The sequence below is a fragment of the Limulus polyphemus genome, unplaced genomic scaffold, assembly GCF_000517525.1.
Source record: "Limulus polyphemus unplaced genomic scaffold, Limulus_polyphemus-2.1.2 Scaffold4577, whole genome shotgun sequence".
Taxonomy (NCBI): Eukaryota; Metazoa; Arthropoda; class Merostomata; order Xiphosura; family Limulidae; genus Limulus; species Limulus polyphemus.
The window spans coordinates 48290-66576 of record NW_013670187.1 but is presented as its reverse complement, the minus strand read 5'-3'; the positions used below and the strand labels follow the sequence as shown (position 1 = coordinate 66576).

Sequence of the window (18287 nt, the reverse complement as noted above, 5' to 3'; positions counted from 1 at the left end):
GTGTGTGTGTGTGTGGAGGACAGTGCCTTTGCTTTACAGTGCATTCTGATCTTAATAAGTTAAAACATTAAGAGCACTATATTTAAATATACTCATTACCAGGTGAATTTTAGTTATTATCATTGTAGCTAGCTTGAGTTGATCAGAAGTTAATATAAATCATAGCTTTCTTTTTGTACCTCCTACCTAACTAGAGTTATCAGGAAAAGTAATATCTTGTTTCAATAATAAGTTGTTTTAGACATTGATGATATTTTCAGTATCTAATTCTCTGGCTTTTCTGTCATTATGATATAGGTTACTTTTACATAGGTGATTATTTTTTCATTCTCGAATGGGCAATTTAATTTCATATGTATGTACAAAGTTCTGCTATGTAAGAACAAAAAAACTTGAAATCAAAGCTGAAACACCTCAGACCATTAGCATCTGACTCTCTATGTGAAATCCGAGAAGTGGCTTATTTCCATTCTTAAGCTTTGGGGCAGGATACTGTTATTTTTTCATTATCGGCAAACAAATAGTCAAATAATTTATAGACTGACTTTTTCAAGCAATTGTTTTAGGAGAGCTGTAATATCTTATAAACAACTACATTAAACTAGAAGTTGTTCTGTTCTTTTGTAGGTGATCAGTGAGAGAGATGTCTTGGGAACACAGCTAGTGAGAAGGAATGATGAATTGGCACTTTTGTATGAAAAACTTCGTATCCAACAGTCCACACTAGCCAGGGGAGAACAGCAATATAAACAAAGGCTAGATGATATTAGGCTGTTGAAATTAGAAATCCGACGTTTACGCAGAGAGAGTGGAAACCTTAGTCGATATGCCTTCAGCATAGATGAAGTACGCCGACAACTGCTTCAAAGTGAAAAAGAACTCCTGAGAGAGCGTATAAAATGTAAAGCATTAGAAGAAGAACTTCAAAACCCATTAAATATACACAGATGGAGGCAGTTAGAGGTGAGAAAAGTTTGTTGTTTTTCACTTGGTAACAGATACAGTGCTATGTTAAAAATAACTAGTACTCGAACTTCCAAAATGTCTTTTATAAAGTATTTGTTATTTATAAAAGTAATAATAAACTGAATATTTACATATGACTCATGCATGCCTGTTATAACCTAATAAAAGCTAAAATAGTCACTATACCTCTAGTAAACTACTCTTAGGAGTATTTCAGGAACTACTGTTATATAGTACTTTGTAAATATTACAATGGTATTTAAGAACGCTTTTGTTTAGTTCTGTGGTAGTATGTAACACACTTGCTAATCTAATAGAGATTGTACATTGTCATCTTCACTGTAATAACGATTTAACTCTAATACATAATTACACAATCACATGTATGTGTGTTATATATAATGTGGCCTTTTTAATAAAGTTAAATTGTTAAGAAAGTAATCAACTTTACACATATATACACAAAAATGAAAAGCTTGGTATATTGTATTAAACAGTCTGGTCAGAAGTAATTACTATTTATTTATTCAGGGCTCTGACCCAGGAAAGTATGAACTCATTCAGAAAATTCAGGCTCTACAAAAACGTTTGATTTCCAAAACTCAGGAAGTAGTAGAAAAAGAAGCTCAACTTCACGAAAAAGACTGTCTTTATCTGGAACTTAAACATGTTCTCTCTCGTCAGCCAGGTCCAGAAATGGTACAACAACTGCGGCAGTGTCATAATCAGTTGAAGGAAAAAAACCGCAAGCTAAAGGTACGTTTCAAAGTATGAAGAAATAGAAGCAAAGAATAAAGTTTAATGTGTTTTCTAACAGACATAATATATATATTGTTATAATAAGGATATATCTAAGGAAGTGAAAAAAAAACAAAAAATACTTTATTCTTCCCTTGAGCAGTGCTCAAATTGAGGAGAATCAGAGAGGATCACCGTTCCATTCCTGTTGTTAAGATGAATATCAATTTCATTCCCCTTGCATTGTTGGAGGGTGTTCGTCTACCTGCTTCCACCCTCCGTGAGTTATGTAAGCCCCAATTTCTGTGACCATTGATTTTGGCAGGCTTTCTAGAGTCATTAGAATCAAGAGTTGATGTCGACTGTCTGCATTCATCCCTATTGTTGTTTGTTTCTTGACTTTCCTCAACTCCTACAGGGGGTCATAGTTCCACCCTTATTCAAGTGTCCTGATCTCCAACATCAGTTTCTCGGTTCATTGGTACCCAGAATAGATTCCTCTCATTTCCATGAGGTTCTTCCACTTGGTCGAAATGCCATCAGCAGCAGTAGTGACTGCCATATTCCTTTGGAGTCTGTGGGGCACTACAGGTCCTTGCATCAGGATTAGTTATTCAATTGCCACCACCATTATTCCCCCCAACCTGTAGCTTTTCTGCCTCCTGAATTCGAATTTAGTAATTTCGTTTCACAGCTATCAGAGACTTGTTGGTCAAGGGGGCAGGGGAGTGAATCATTTCAGTTCTTCCAGAATTTTTTTCCCATTTGGTTGTTGTGTCCAAGAATATGGGAGATTGGCATTTGGTCATCAATCTTTCTCATATAAATCAATTCCTAGATTCTCCAAAGCTCACAATAGAGTCATTCCTCACTCTGCATTGACATTTCTCACTAACACTGTGGATGACCAAGCCCTTCAGATTAGCATTGGCACTATATGTGTTCTGCTGATTCGTACCAACTTTTTCTCAACATCTCCATTTCTTGGGCCTGTGCACACCACATTAAATGGACAACTGGCTACTGCTGGCACCATCTCATCAGTTGGCAGAACGTCACACCCGGATTCTGCCTTCTGAAGTAACCAAGGCTAGATTTCTTATCAGAGCCAAGAAATCTATTCTCACTTCAATAGAATATATTATCCATCTGGGTGTCTTTTTCAATACATACCTCAGACAGGCTCAGCCAACTCTCATCTGGCTCCATGCTATAGAACAGGCAGTCTGACTCTTATTCACATCTGCTTCTCCCACTGTGTAGATGGTTTTTTTCTCTTTTAGGAACATGCACATCACTCAAATCCTTCATTTCTTTGGGACGAGTGCACATGTGATCCACTGAATTTCCCAGTCTCTTTATTCAAAATCAACATCTTTGATCTTGAGTGGTGGTTAGATTGGAACAATACTATAATAGGTGTTCCTCTACCAACATCTTGTCTAGAGATACATTTTTTAATGGATGTCTTGCTTCAGGAATGGGTTGCATATTTCCTATCTCCATGATCAGGAATTCCAGGGCCTATGGACGAACGACGAGGCTTCCCTCCACATCAGTGTTTTAGAACTTCTTGCTGTTCAAAGGGTGATGTCTCAAAGTCTGGAATTATTGAGGGGCAAAGTCATCATGCTTCACTCTGACAATTCTATGGTGGTGTCTTATATTTTCCTTCAAGGGGCACTCGGTCCACGTCTCTTTGTTTTCGAACCTTGGATCTTCTATATTTGGCCCACTTCTATTATATCATCCTACTAGCTGCCATTTTCTGGGGATGTTGAATTTGGTGGTGGATCAATTGTCTTGACCTAACTGGATTCTTCCGAAAGAATGGATGATTCATCAAAGGTTTTTCTGTTGGATATGCTCTTGGTTTGGGACACTGATGATCAATGTGTTTGCCCCTCATTGAAACACTCAACTACAGGCATTTTGGTCTCCAGTACCTCACCTTCAGGCATTGGCAATAGGTGCATTCAGTCAGGACAGGACTGCACATTTGTGCCTACCCACCAATTCCTTTGTTACCCAGAGTCCTACCAATGATTCATTCAATCCCTTGTTGCATTCTGTTGGTAGCACTGGATTGGCCAGCTCATCCCGTTTTCCCACTTTTGTGATACCTTCCGGAGTGCCCAAAGTTGGGGGCCCTCCTACCCAGGACCCTGAATATTTTTTTCCCAGATATTGATGGGAGTGGCACCAGCCTACATGGGAGCCTACTCATAATATAGGATCAGATTTGATGCTCAGCTATTCAGTTGGGTAGAGCATGGCCCTTCCATTTTGATCAATATTGGTTCAGTACATTGTTCATGGAAGAGGGTCTGAACGAAGAGTGGTCCCATCCTAGGTCCTTGGTTAAGCACAGTTTGTTCCATGTCCTCCCCATAATTCTGGGAGCAAATAGAATTTACCTTGCCCACATGTCTGGGTAGTGAGGATAAGTGTTCATAATTCCAGACTGTTTCCTCAGGTTGAGTATAGCATACAGGATCCCATCATCCTGAGTTTGGAGTGTTGGCTTTTGGACTTCTTCAGGTTGAGGAGAGGGTTTTTCTGCTTCAGCATTGCTTGCCTTTTTGCTGTGATACCAGTGGCTCATAATGCATCACTCTATAGCTACAGCTTGGGATCCACTCACAAATATATTGCAGTCCAAATGCCCTAGACACCAATGTGGTATTTAGGAGTCATGTCCCTATAATTCCAACCCCAAGCAGTGTGACCTTAGCTACCTGGTCAGTGGTGATGATGGATCACATCAAATTCCACCCGCAGTGCATGATTTAGGTTCCGGGTGAAGAGCATACCTTTTCTGGATGTAGTGCGGTTCACCCACTAGGGAGTCAATCTAATGAGACACCCATGATCTGTGCAGACTCTTTCTTTATGGATAATTTCCTCACCAGCCCCTCTGCCTTATCAATGTGGGATTCTAGATGTAGTGTGAGAGATAAGAATGTTTTGAAAGTTAGCATTATCTTAAGTTGAAAATGTATTTCCAATAATACTTTCCTCTCCTCACACTCTCCTGCCCTTCCTCCCCACTAAGAGCCAGTGTTAGAGACTACAAATTGGGTCAGCCTCAAAAGAAGTGACAATATTATCTGAGGGAAGTGTTGATATACAGTACCAGAATAGAGGGCGCATTGATGTAGGTGGAGAGTGTCACGAGGCAGAAATTTTCAACGGCCATTATTTCAAGTAAGAGTTGTAGAACCTTGGAAATCTTGATTTAAGCCACAAGTAAACAAAGTTTTCAATTGTAGAATGTAATTTTCTTTTGGAGTCTGTCTTCTGATTCAACAATTTCCAAAATATCCATTACGACATTTTTAAATGTATGAATTCAAAAATGTTCCAACTCTACAAAATTAACAGAATCATGCTTACTTTGTAATTTATGCAAATTCATTTGCATATGTAATTGATTAAACGTTTGACCTACTTATTGAAGATTACCTTTGGAGCAAGTGAGAAGATAAATCACATTTTTTGAACTTACAAGAAGGAATAATTCCTATAAAATACTATATAGAAATTAAAGCAGGACAAGTAAGACAACATTTGGTATTATACATAATCGAATTAGAAGCATTGATTTTTCCATAATTAGCTAGATAGGTTAAAATATAGATGACACCAAAATAATCAGATATGGAACAGCTGTCTTCATTGTTATTATTGAAAAGGGTCTATACTAGGTGGTAAAATGACAAATGACATTAAAAATTTATGTTTAAAAATATTTTACTTTATTTTTCCATAAATATAAGCTTCTTTTAATGAAATTTCAACTGAAATATCCCTGCATAAGAAGTTAATTGAAATTATTTATAGTGACAATTTATTTTTATTACTCCTTTCTGTGGTTGTTTTGATGTATTAAGCTCATTGTGTTAATTCAACATTTATCACTTGATTAGTTTACATAATAATACATATGTTACACATATGTATATAAGATATAGTTCACCTGAGCTGTGTTCTTTAACTATAGGTCTTTAAGGATGGAGGATATGGTAATACTAATGAAAACTTGGTTTGAAAACACAATAATATATTTTTAGTATAATAGTATTACTTGAACCTTAATATCTATGGTTCACTAGTTGTTTACAGTTTAACTAATTTTCTGTCCAACTTGGGAGCTGGAGAGCCTACTTCAGGGGACGTTTTACTTGTCACCCACATTGGTTTATTTTAATAGACCTGCTAGTTACATTTCTTTTTTCTGTGGAGTTACCTTATCACAATTGGCTGCAGACAGTGGAAGATGACATAGATTTAAGACATTAACCTTAGGTTCACATCGTTTTTTCTTGTTGTTTTTAATAAGTGGGACACATGGACAGAGGTTCAATCTGGTGAGTGGTGTATATCCCTATGTTTCGTAGGTCCTACTTCAGATACCTCAAAACTTAAGAAGAAACAAAGCAACTTAACTCCAAGAAGAAAGCTGGATTATATAAAAGGATTATTTGTGGTTGTAATATGATTGGTCCATAGGCTACAGGTAAAGATGACTGCCTCATGGGTACAAGTCAGTCTTGTGGTAGAGCTCTGGATTTCAGAGCTGGCAAGCCAGGTTTTAATCTGTGTGTAATACCACAGAATATTTTCCATGCTTTGAATTTTGGGTGCATTATAAGAATAACAGTCAATCCCTAACCATGGGTGGTAGGGTGCTGCTGACTGGCTGGTCAGTACTTTAAAATTAAGGACAACAGCAGGTGAACCTAGTAAATTTAACATGAATACTAAATACAAATAAAAACAAAATACAGATTGATACATGCCATTCTCTAGGGAAAATAAATTTGTAGAAGACTACAAGTGGCAATAGTTTGATAAAACAGACACAGAGTAGAAGGAGTGGAAAAAAATATTAAAGTCTTAACTGTCAGGAACTAATAATCATTTAATAGGATGTATACATATATTTGTGGCTGTGTTTATCCCATCTTTTAGTAATACAGTTGTATTTGAATAATGCAACTAAGAATTTCATTGCTTAGAAGTCTTTCCACTATTAACTTGTTATAACCATTCAATATTTAGTTTCCAATTGAAGCATCTCTTCAAGAAACATTGGAATTCTTCTAAACTTTAATATTGTTATAATGCACTATTCTTATGTTTTTAGGTGTTATACCTGAGTATTAATGTAACCTCCTTTGTTTTGATAGTTAACAAAGTGAAACACTTACTACTGTGTTAAGTGACCAATTTCTGATTGTTCACATTCTATTTTTCTGTCCTGCAGTAAGAAGTATACCACAATTACTGGGATAGAACTTCATGTGACATTAAAAGGTTATAAACAATTATCCTACAGTAAGAAGTATACCACAATTACTTGGATAGAACTTCAGGTGACATTAAAATATTGTAAATAATTGTCCTGCAGTAAGAAGTATACCACAATTACTTGGATAGAACTTCAGGTGACATTAAAATATTGTAAATAATTGTCCTGCAGTAAGAAGTATACCACAATTACTTGGATAGAACTTCAGGTGACATTAAAATATTGTAAATAATTGTCCTGCAGTAAGAAGTATACCACAATTACTTGAATAGAACTTCATGTGACATTAAAATATTGTAAATAATTGTCCTGCAGTAAAAAGTATACCACAATTACTTGGAAAGAACTTCAGGTGACATTAAAAGATTGTAAATAATTGTCCTGCAGTAAGAAGTATACCACAATTACTTGGATAGAACTTCAGGTGACAAGTATAAAATCTTACTGGAATAAAAATGAATATATATACAGAAAACAATCCTTTTTTTTTTAACATGGAACCAATACTTCTCTGAGGTTATATCATTACAAGGAACCTAAACTTCTGTGAGGTTATATCAGTATAAGAAACCAATACTTCTCTGAGGTTATATCATTATAAGGAACCTAAACTTCTGTGAGGTTATATTAATACAAGGAACCAATACTTCTCTGAGGTTATATCAGTATAAGAAACCAATACTTCTCTGAGGTTTATCAGTATAACAAACCAATACTTCTCTGAGGTTATATCAGTATAAGAAACCAATACTTCTCTGAGGTTATATCAGTATAAGGAACCTAAACATCTCTGGGGTTACATTAGTATAACAAACCAAAGCTTCTCTGAGATTACATTAATATAAGGAACAATACTTCTGTGAGGTTACATTAATATAAGGAATCAATACTTCTGTGAGGTTACATTAATATAAAGAACCAATACTTCTGTGAGGTTACATTAATATATGGAACTAAAACTTATCTGAGGTTACATTAATATAAGGAACTAAATCTTCTCTGAGTTTACATTAATATAAGGAACCAATACTTCTGTGAGGTTACATTAATATAAGGAATCAATACTTCTGTGAGGTTACATTAATATAAGGAATCAATACTTCTGTTAGGTTACATTAATCTATGGAACTAAATCTTCTCTGAGTTTATATTAATATAAGGAACTAAAACTTCTGTGAGGTTACATTAATATAAGGAACTAAATCTTCTCTGAGGTTACATTAGTATAAGGAACCAATACTTCTCTGAGGTTAAATAAGTATAAGGAACTAAATCTTCTCTGAGGTTACATTAGTATAAGGAACCAATACTTCTCTGATGTTACATTAGTATAGGGAACCAAAGCTTCTCTGACGTTAAATCAGTATAGGGAACCAAAGCTTCTCTGACGTTAAATCAGTATAAGGAACCAATACTTTTCTGAGGTTAAATCAGTATAAGGAACTAAAACGCACCTGTGGTTACATGAATATAAGGAACTAAAACTTATCTGATGTTACATTAATATAAGGAACCAATACTTCTGTGAGGTTACATTAATATAAGGAATCAATACTTCTGTGAGGTTACATTAGTATAAGGAACTAAATCTTCTCTGAGGTTATATTAATATAAGTAACCAATACTTCTGTGAGGTTACATTAATATAAGGAACCAATACTTCTGTGAGGTTACATTAATATAAGGAATCAATACTTCTATGAGGTTACATTAATATAAGGAATCAATACTTCTGTGAGGTTACATTAATATAAGGAACTAAATCTTCTCTGAGACTACATTAATATAAGGAACCAAAACTTCTCTGAGGTTAAATCAGTATAAGGAACTAAATCTTCTCTGAGGTTACATTAGTATAAGGAACCAATACTTCTGTGAGGTTACATTAATATAAGGAATCAATACTTCTGTGAGGTTACATTAATATAAGGAACTAAATCTTCTCTGAGGTTACATTAATATAAAGAACCAAAACTTCTCTGAGGTTAAATCAGTATAAGGAACTAAATCTTCTCTGAGGTTACATTAGTATAAGGAACCAATACTTCTCTGAGGTTAAATTAGTATAAGGAACCAAAGCTTCTCTGACGTTAGATCAGTATAAGGAACCAATACTTTTCTGAGGTTAAATCAGTATAAGGAACTTAAACTTATCTGAGGTTACATTAATATAAGGAACCAATACTTCTGTGAGGTTACATTAATATAAGGAATCAATACTTCTGTGAGGTTACATTAATATAAGGAACTAAATCTTCTCTGAGGTTACATTAATATAAGGAACCAATACTTCTGTGAGGTTACATTAATATAAGGAACTAAATCTTCTCTGAGGTTACATTAATATAAGGTATCAATACTTCTCTGAGGTTACATTAATATAAGGAACCAATACTTCTGTGAGGTTACATTAATATAAGAAACCAAAACTTCTCTGAGGTTATATTAATATAAGGAACTAAAACTTCTCTGAGGTTAATGCAGTATAAGGAATCAATACTTCTGTGAGGTTACATTAATATAAGGAACTAAATCTTCTCTGAGGTTACATTAATATAAGAAACCAAAACTTCTCTGAGGTTATATTAATATAAGGAACTAAAACTTCTCTGAGGTTAATGCAGTATAAGGAACCAATACTTCTCTGAGGTTATATTAATATAAGGAACTAAAACTTCTCTGAGGTTAATGCAGTATAAGGAACCAATACTTCTGTGAGGTTATATTGATATGAAATTAATCTATTTCTTCCAGAGTATGGCTTCTGAACTGAACATGTATGAATCAAAAATAGCACAAAACAAGTTAGAAATGGAGAGGTTAACAAAAGAACTTGCAGATATTAAAAAGAAGTATTTCAGCCAGAAGAAGAAGGAACAGCAAACCAGGTATGCAGTGACATCTGAATTACTGATATTATATATTTATGTTCAGTTGGTGAATATTACTTATGGTGTTGAAACAGAGAAAGAATAAATTAGTTTTACCTGTTGCACTAAACAAGGTTCACTTAATGCATCATAAAGTTACCTTTGTTTCATGAATAAAATTTGATTAAACTGATTCACCTTATTTTTTTTTGTATACAAAAGTATGTTTCATCTGTTTTTGGTAGTACTGAAACATGTACGGAGCAAGTTTAGGAATTTAGTTTATACAGAATTTAAAGGGTGTGCATAAAGCTGAGGAAAATACTGTTCATTTGAGCCATTCTGAGATGCCTGTAGGACAGAGTGGCATTGAAAACAGTTTGTAAATTGTTTCAGTACTTGTTGTTCCAGTGTCTTGAAGCCAAGTAAAAGTAACAAGTCTTGTGTTTGTAAAAAAAAATTTCAAGAATCATTATCTTCAAACATTAATCTTCACATTCACCTACGGCACAAAATTGTTCATAATTACTGAACCGGTGTTTGCAGAAAAAATCATGTTTATTTAACACAATGAATTATTTAAATATGTATTCATATACTGCAAAATTAAAGTTCTTACCTGCTAAATAATTTCATGAAACAGTCAGAATGTTTGCTATGCTAAATGAAAAACAAAAAAGTATTGTGTTTGACTGCTGTAGCTTACAGTCTCATAAGTAGAATTATATGGTGATTAGGCTTTATAAGTTGGAATCATTGGTTACTACTAGAATTATATGGTGATTAGGCTTTATAAGTTGGAATAATTGGTCACTACTAGAATTATATGGTGCTTATGTTTTGTAAGTTGGGATTACGGGTTACTAAAACTTATCTGAGGTTACATTAATATAAGGAACCAATACTTCTCTGTATGGTAACTGTATGTTGTAATGTTTATGCTAAGCCTTTGTTGTTTTGTGTAATGGTTTTATTAGCAAAGTTTGCATGATTAAAGTACACGTCTACACTAGTAATACTTTGCAGGAGTGGAAATACAAAATATTATGCTTATTTCTTGTAGAAAATGTTTATATTACAGTTGGATAACCGAAATATAAAAGAAATTGGATAAAACATTATTAATTAAAGAGTTCAAAAATATTCATGTTCAAAGATGTTAGGGTTTCTAGTTATGTAAATTTTTATCTTACAGTTGTGCAAGTCAGGGCTGTAGGAAGAGGTCAGGCCATGAACTGACCACTAGTTCATGCCATGTATAGCTACAACGTATCTATTAAAACTTGCTTCTTTTATTGTATACATTACGCTGTGTGTATGCAATATTTGTACTTAAAATGGCTCAAGATTCAATCTCATAGCATTATATTTTCAAATACTTCTGGGGGAGAATGATTCCTATGGCAATGCAAGTTATACACAAATGTTGACAATTTGTTTTTATTCTCAGGGAAAGAGAAAATAAAGAAGAAAGGCACCATACAGAAATCATTCCAGTACAGGGTGGTGTTCCAAAATATTTGGGAGGAGGTTTTAAAATTCAAACATCTACACACCTGGCTTCCTGAACTGAGTCATCATACCAAAAATTCTTCCAAAAAAGTGTCTTTCCAGAAATGCTAATATTGAGCATTCTTTCAATGACATTATAAAATTCTTTAATTGTAAAATATATACTTGACTTATCTCAGGTGTGATAATACCAGTTATAGATCTTTACATGATAAGGTATCAAATAGTGTAATCTTACTGTTGGAAGATCAGGAGATATGCTTCCTCAAAATATTCAAGTTAAAAGACAACATGTGAAATGTTTATTTATTTAACAAAACACCCAGTGTAATTAATGGTGGTTAGAGGAGTCTTATGTACATGTAATATAACACTGTTGTTCAAAACATCAGTTTTAAAAAGTATTACAATGTTTCTAGAATACACATATTTTATAATGTTTAAAGTGCCTTTTCTTCATGAAAAATACAAAATGTTCTTCTTACATTATAAATATCTGTTAATAAAGTTTCTGAGAAAAATATTTTAATTCTTTTTTAATGTGATAAAACAGTCATTTACAACATTATGTTAGTATATGTATATTATTTTTCTAAGAAGCAAAACCTATCAGTATTATATGTAACATACCTTTTGTTACACAATTAGTTGGAAACTGTTTCCTTCTGTTAATAATTTTTGTATCATAGCTTCATCCCAAACAAATATGTATATATAATTTCCTAATATTTAGTAATTTTGCAAGATAACGGTATAGGTATCACAATGGCATGAGAGTTGTAGCCATAAGACAGTTATTTCTAGATGAAGAATGCTTTAAAAGCGTCATATCTTAATTAAGGCTGTAGATGATGTATACCTTGGGAATATTGACATTTTTTAATGAAGCACTCAAAATACAACATAAAGATTAGATAGCTTCGTATTCTTCCATAGGTATTATTGAGAAACATAGTAAGAAAATATTTTATTAAATCAATTAAGGAAACAAAACACTTTCAAACTGACTTACTCTAAAAAAAAACAACAACAAGTAACAGGTTGAAGGTGAGTGGAGAGAGATAAGGTCACTGCTGACTCTTCATGCAAGTTTCAGATTCAGCAAAAAAATAGAGAAGTGGTATCACTGCTGACTCTTCATGCAAGTTTCAGATTCAGTATAAAGATAGAGAAGTAGGGGTCACTGCTGACTCTTCATGCAACTTTCAAATTCAGTATAAAGATAGAGAAGTAGGGGTCACTGCTGACTCTTCATGTAACTTTCAAATTCAGTATAAAGATAGAGAAGTAGGGGTCACTGCTGACTCTTCATGCAACTTTCAGATTCAGTATAACGATAGAGAAGTAGGGAACTCTGTTGACTCTTCATGCAAGTTTCAGATTCAGCATTGGGCATGACCAAGTTAATTTAATTGTATTTTATTTTTTCACTTTATCTAGATTTTTGAAGCTTTACAGTAAGTACCAGAATTATAGAATGTTTTTAAACATTATTTGAAGTTATTATACCACTAAGGTTTAGTATCATTTACTGTCACAAAGAAAAACCTTATATCCAGTCAACTGAAACATATTTATATATTTATTTTACAGCTGTTGGTTTTCTTGTAATTTACATCTAAATTACAAACAATATGTCATTATGTAGCTTTACTTTTAATATATGTATACTTATTGCATGTTGATCAATACTAATAATTTTCTTAAGCAAGATTGTTTTTCTGGCTTTAAATACACTATGGTTACTTAAGATGTAGCTCTGAACAGAAATTATTAATAGTTGTAATAACTAATCAGCTTTATATTTGTGGTATTTATTTTTTTATTGTCCAGACAGTGAAATATATGGTTAATGTATTGTTACTACACAATGCGTTTATACAGTAAAATGTCAACCTTAATATCAAGTGATTAGAATTATTTTCAACAATTTCTATGATCAGTCAACTTATTCATGTCTTAATACTACTGTAAAATGCTTGGAATAAAGACATATAACCCAGTTTGTATGATAAACTGTATAGTACTGACTACCTATTATGACAGTTACCATTAGAGTTAATGAACTGAAATACCAAAATATATTTTCTTAAAGTAATATTTCAATAAAAAGAGTATACTTATATTTATCAAACATAGTCAAGTAAATAGATAAATGTTTCGTTCACCACTAATAATGGTTAACAAAAATGTAATTTATAAAACAATTTTTAAACTTAAGTAATGATAAATGTTTACACACTTATAAAATGTAGCTACATATATTAATAAACTGGATTTAAACTGATAATCTCATGCCTGAACCAATGTACTGTTTTAAATTACAGGATATCCCATTCAAACCCAATAACATAGGCTTGAAACTGTTTGAATTCAAATGAGATATGATTATTTTGGTAGGCTTGATATAATGAAATTCAAATGGAATCTTCTACATTTGATAGGTTTCTTATATTCTGTATTAATTTAAGTGGGGTGTAATTATTTGGAGGTTTGATGTAACTGGTTTAAATTAAAGTGGGCCGTTTGAAACTTTTTACATTTATCCAAACTCGTGGGAATAAGGTTGGATTAGGTTTAGTTACTGTGAAGACTGGAAAACAAGAACATTTAATTAACTTCGCATGAACGTACAAAAGCAATGTTAAGTAAAGTTTGGTCCAGATATTTTGACTTCAGTAACCTGATTGTTTATTTAGATAGACTTAGTTAGATACATAAGAATTGAAAATGCCTTTTAATCATCATCCTCCAAGAAGAAACTAATAAATATTTCACTATTAAGAACACTTTAAGATACGTTATCAATTTAAATCTTTAATGTAGCTAAAATATTATTTCAAGTACATAATTTTTAAATATAGATAAAGTTTAGTTTATTTTCAAATAACCTACAATTATGGGAAAATATAACCATAAATTAGAGGTAATGATCTTAATTATAAATCAGTATATCATTTTAGTTATGGTGTAAGATTATTAGTAACTGGAAAGATTAAGATTCTCTTAATATAGAACATCAGATAAGTTCAGTTTCTCTTCATAGTTATGTGGTAGGTGTCTACTAAGAAAATAAAATATTCATAAGTTCAATGTTAAAAAAATCAAGTTCTGATTAGATTTTGTAAATTTTAAGCAATGCAAATTAGACAATTAAAACAAGGAGCATAAAAATCTTTTATATGATTTTATATGATATAAACTGTACTAAAGTCACCAAATGGAATATCTTTTATTCACATACATTTCATTGTCCAGGAATGAAACTTTCAGAAGTTCTGATTGTGAAAAGTTAATTTTTTTTCTACATTTAATATTTCTGTAAAAACTTCATAAAAAGATAAGAAGAAACAGAATACACACCATAGTTATACTACCTACAAACTTTTCTGACGAAATATACTTCTAACCAGATATAAAGACCACATTATCACGCTTATGTTTTATATAGCAGTGTTGATTTTACGTAGACTACAGACACTAAAATGGGAAAAAAATAAATGGCAAACACAGGAACACTGCCATTAATCAAAAGTTTCAATTTTCAAGACTTGTCTAAACACAGAAGAATGTTACAAACTACTGCCTGAATTACTGTATTAAACTTTTTGTAAATTGCCATTTGTACACATCTTTAACTTCAATGGTTTCTACAAAAGCATGTCTAATGATTGTGAAGTTATATTCCATTTTAAGTTTCACAAACAGCATTGATTAAGATGTTGGATATCTTTGTTACACTTTAAATTTATTTTTTTTCTTCAATGTTAACTTTGTATATAGTCATAGAATTAACCTAAGTCTCCTAATCCGGGCAAACCTTGTGAGGTTTTTTTTTCTTTTTTTTTGGGGGGGGGGGGGGGTTATAAAAAAATCAACACAGAGTATCATACTGAAGAATCAATGTATTCTAATTTTATAAGTTATATTTCATGACACACAGTATCCAACTGAAGAATCAATGTATTCTAATCTTTATTAAGTTGTATTTCATGACACGAGTATCCAACTGAAGAATCAATGTATTCTAATCTTTACAAGTTGTATTTCATGGATTCTTCAGTTGGATACTCGTGTAATGTATTCTAATCTTTACAAGTTGTATTTCATGACACAGAGTACCCAACTGAAGAATCAATGTATTCTAATCTTTACAAGTTGTATTTTATGACACACAGTATCCAACTGAAGAATCAATGTATTCTAATCTTTACAAGTTGTATTTTATGCGTGTCATGAAATACAACTTGTAAAGATTAGAATACATTGATTCTTCAGTTGGATACTCGTGTAGTATCCAACTGAAGAATCTATGTATTCTAATCTTTACAAGTTGTATTTCATGACACGAGTATCCAACTGAAGAATCAATGTATTCTAATCTTTACAAGTTGTATTTCATGACACGAGTATCCAACTGAAGAATCTATGTATTCTAATCTTTACAAGTTGTATTTCATGACACAGAGTACCCAACTGAAGAATCAATGTATTCTAATCTTTACAAGTTGTATTTTATGACACACAGTATCCAACTGAAGAATCAATGTATTCTAATCTTTACAAGTTGTATTTCATGACAGAGTATCCAACTGAAGAATCAATGTATTCTAATCTTTACAAGTTGTATTTCATGACAGAGTATCCAACTGAAGAATCAATGTATTCTAATCTTTACAAGTTGTATTTCATGACACAGAGTATCGAACTAAAAATCAGTTTCCTTTGTTGCCAGTGTGTAATACGTTCTTAAGTCTCTTTACATAACAAACAAATCAATGAAAAACTGTTTTACAAACTATAAGTGTTCCCTTTAATAGACTATTACATCATTACTGACACATGATTCAGAAACTACTACATATCATTATGCTGGACCTTGAACTACCCCTACTAATGCAGGACGTATTGTTCTCTCATGCAGTTTGTAACCAATTTTGGTTACGATGAATACAGTTCCAGGCTCTTTTGAAGGGTCATGTTGTTGGAACAGTGCTTCGTGTTGGTTTGGGTTAAACTTTTGCCCCTGTGGATTAATTTGATTAAGACCGTGTCTCTTGAAGACACTTTGTAGTTGGGCTTCTGTCATTTTCAGTCCTTCATACAAACTTTTTAGGTTAGGATTTTCATTGGTTAAGGAATCTTGGGGAACACTTTCTACTGCTTTACTTAAAACATCAGCCACATCCAGTAAATCTTTACAGAAGTTCTGTATACCAAACTGTTTGGCCTCATCTATCTGTTTTCTCATCCTCTGCCTTACATTTTCATTTTCTGCTAAGGCCCTTTTGTATTTATCCTACAAGTAACACAGAAAAAATATAACACATTTTACAGACAAAACATTACTTAATAGTGTAGTTTGTATAATTAAATGTATGAACTAAGCCAAAAGAGACTGCAGTAAGAAAGCATACCTTTCTCCATTATACTAGTGGAGCTAATGAAATATAGTGGTGATAAGAAGTACAGTTTCAGATACTGACCTCATTACTAAATATATACATAATTATTTCTATAACTTCTTTAAAACTAATTTGTTAATTACAAATTTAGTTAAAAGTTTTGAATGTAAGGTAAACAATTTTTGGTAAGTATACAATTTAGATAAAATTAAATTGTGAACACGTTCTTAAATGTAAAATTTTGATACAAAATATTTCAAATACTGGAACCTCACAAAGGTTTTACAAAGCTTCACAATGGACAGCCAAAGGTTTTAGAAAGTCTGATAAAAGACGCTTTGCAAATCCATTTAACAAAGTTTAGAATTTTATTGGATAGTCAACATGGTTTCAATAAGGGAAAATTTTCTGACACTCTTTGAAAAGGTTACTGCCTATGTAGATGAGGGTAAGGGTGTAGATTTGATGTACCTGGATTTTCAGACAGCATTTGAAAAGGTGCCACATAAAAGGCTTGTAAAAAACATTCTCTATAGGTGTGGGTGATAAGTTAGTAAATTGGATAGAAGAGTGTCCGGATAGAAGCAGTGGGTTGTTATAAATGGAGTTCAGTCAAACTGGATTAATGTTACAAGTAGGATACTTCAGGGCTCAGTTTAATTTATCCAATTCTTTTACTTTAACACTGCCTGTATTTGCAAATTGGGTTGCAAAATAGGTTTTTTCAGTTTTCTTTTTTGAACAATATCAAAATATGACAATTTAGCTTATTTTTCGCTTCAGTGGACCTCTGGTTGCTCCTTATCAATGAATCAAAATTGCTGACAAATGCTTCAATAGCAATAAAAAAATCGTAAATCTACTTCAAAATGGAACCTTCATTTTGGAAATATAAAAAGCCTAAATTTTCAAAATACTTAGCATGCTCTCATTGTGGTTCAATTGTGATGGATCCTCAATTTCTGTTAAATTGAGTCAGAGACATGGGGGAGGGGAGCAGCCAAAATGTGTACTGGCAAGTACATCATAAAATAATGCACATGACGTCAAATGTTTTCAGAACAGATACCTCTTAGACGAGAAATTCACCAAGTCGAAAATCATGTGAAAGTGAATTTTAATACTACTAACCCGATGACTACCGGCTACTAACTTTCTTAGTAGGCAATGCAAGTCTTGCTATATTTGATTCCAACAATAAAACTAGTGGACGAATATTTTCGAAAATTCATAAATACTTTGACAAATGTAGGTAGTTTACGAAACATAAAGCCTATTACTTTTAATAAATTTAGTTTTTTTGCATTATGATCTTTAATATCTTGGATAATCACATTAGGAAATTGTATTTATAAGAAATGATTACAATATTTATATTTGCTACAGATTTGAACTTATTACTTTTAATGTTTTAGTACTATTATTTTGAAATCCCCAAGTAAATTTTATCCTCCATAAAATGCTAAATTTATCTATTTTTAA

General features: G+C 32.5%; 2 protein-coding genes across 2 annotated transcripts in view; one reads left to right on the top strand and one right to left on the bottom strand.

Moving 5' to 3' along the window:
* Window positions 1-11843, top strand: part of LOC106471371 (cilia- and flagella-associated protein 58-like) — a gene marked incomplete at its 5' end in the record, with an annotated part of 22689 nt that extends 10846 nt beyond the window's left edge. The window contains 4 exons of the mRNA XM_013931969.2: window positions 628-963; window positions 1498-1722; window positions 9773-9906; window positions 11339-11843. Coding sequence (XP_013787423.1) covers window positions 628-963; window positions 1498-1722; window positions 9773-9906; window positions 11339-11456 — 813 coding nt within the window. The remainder of the gene's footprint in view (window positions 1-627; window positions 964-1497; window positions 1723-9772; window positions 9907-11338) is intronic.
* A 3887-nt stretch (window positions 11844-15730) lies between these two features.
* Window positions 15731-18287, bottom strand: part of LOC106471372 (grpE protein homolog 1, mitochondrial-like) — a 22494-nt gene continuing 19937 nt past the window's right edge. Inside the window, exon 3 of the mRNA XM_013931970.2 lies at window positions 15731-16699. Coding sequence (XP_013787424.1) covers window positions 16268-16699 — 432 coding nt within the window. The 3' untranslated portion in view covers window positions 15731-16267. The remainder of the gene's footprint in view (window positions 16700-18287) is intronic.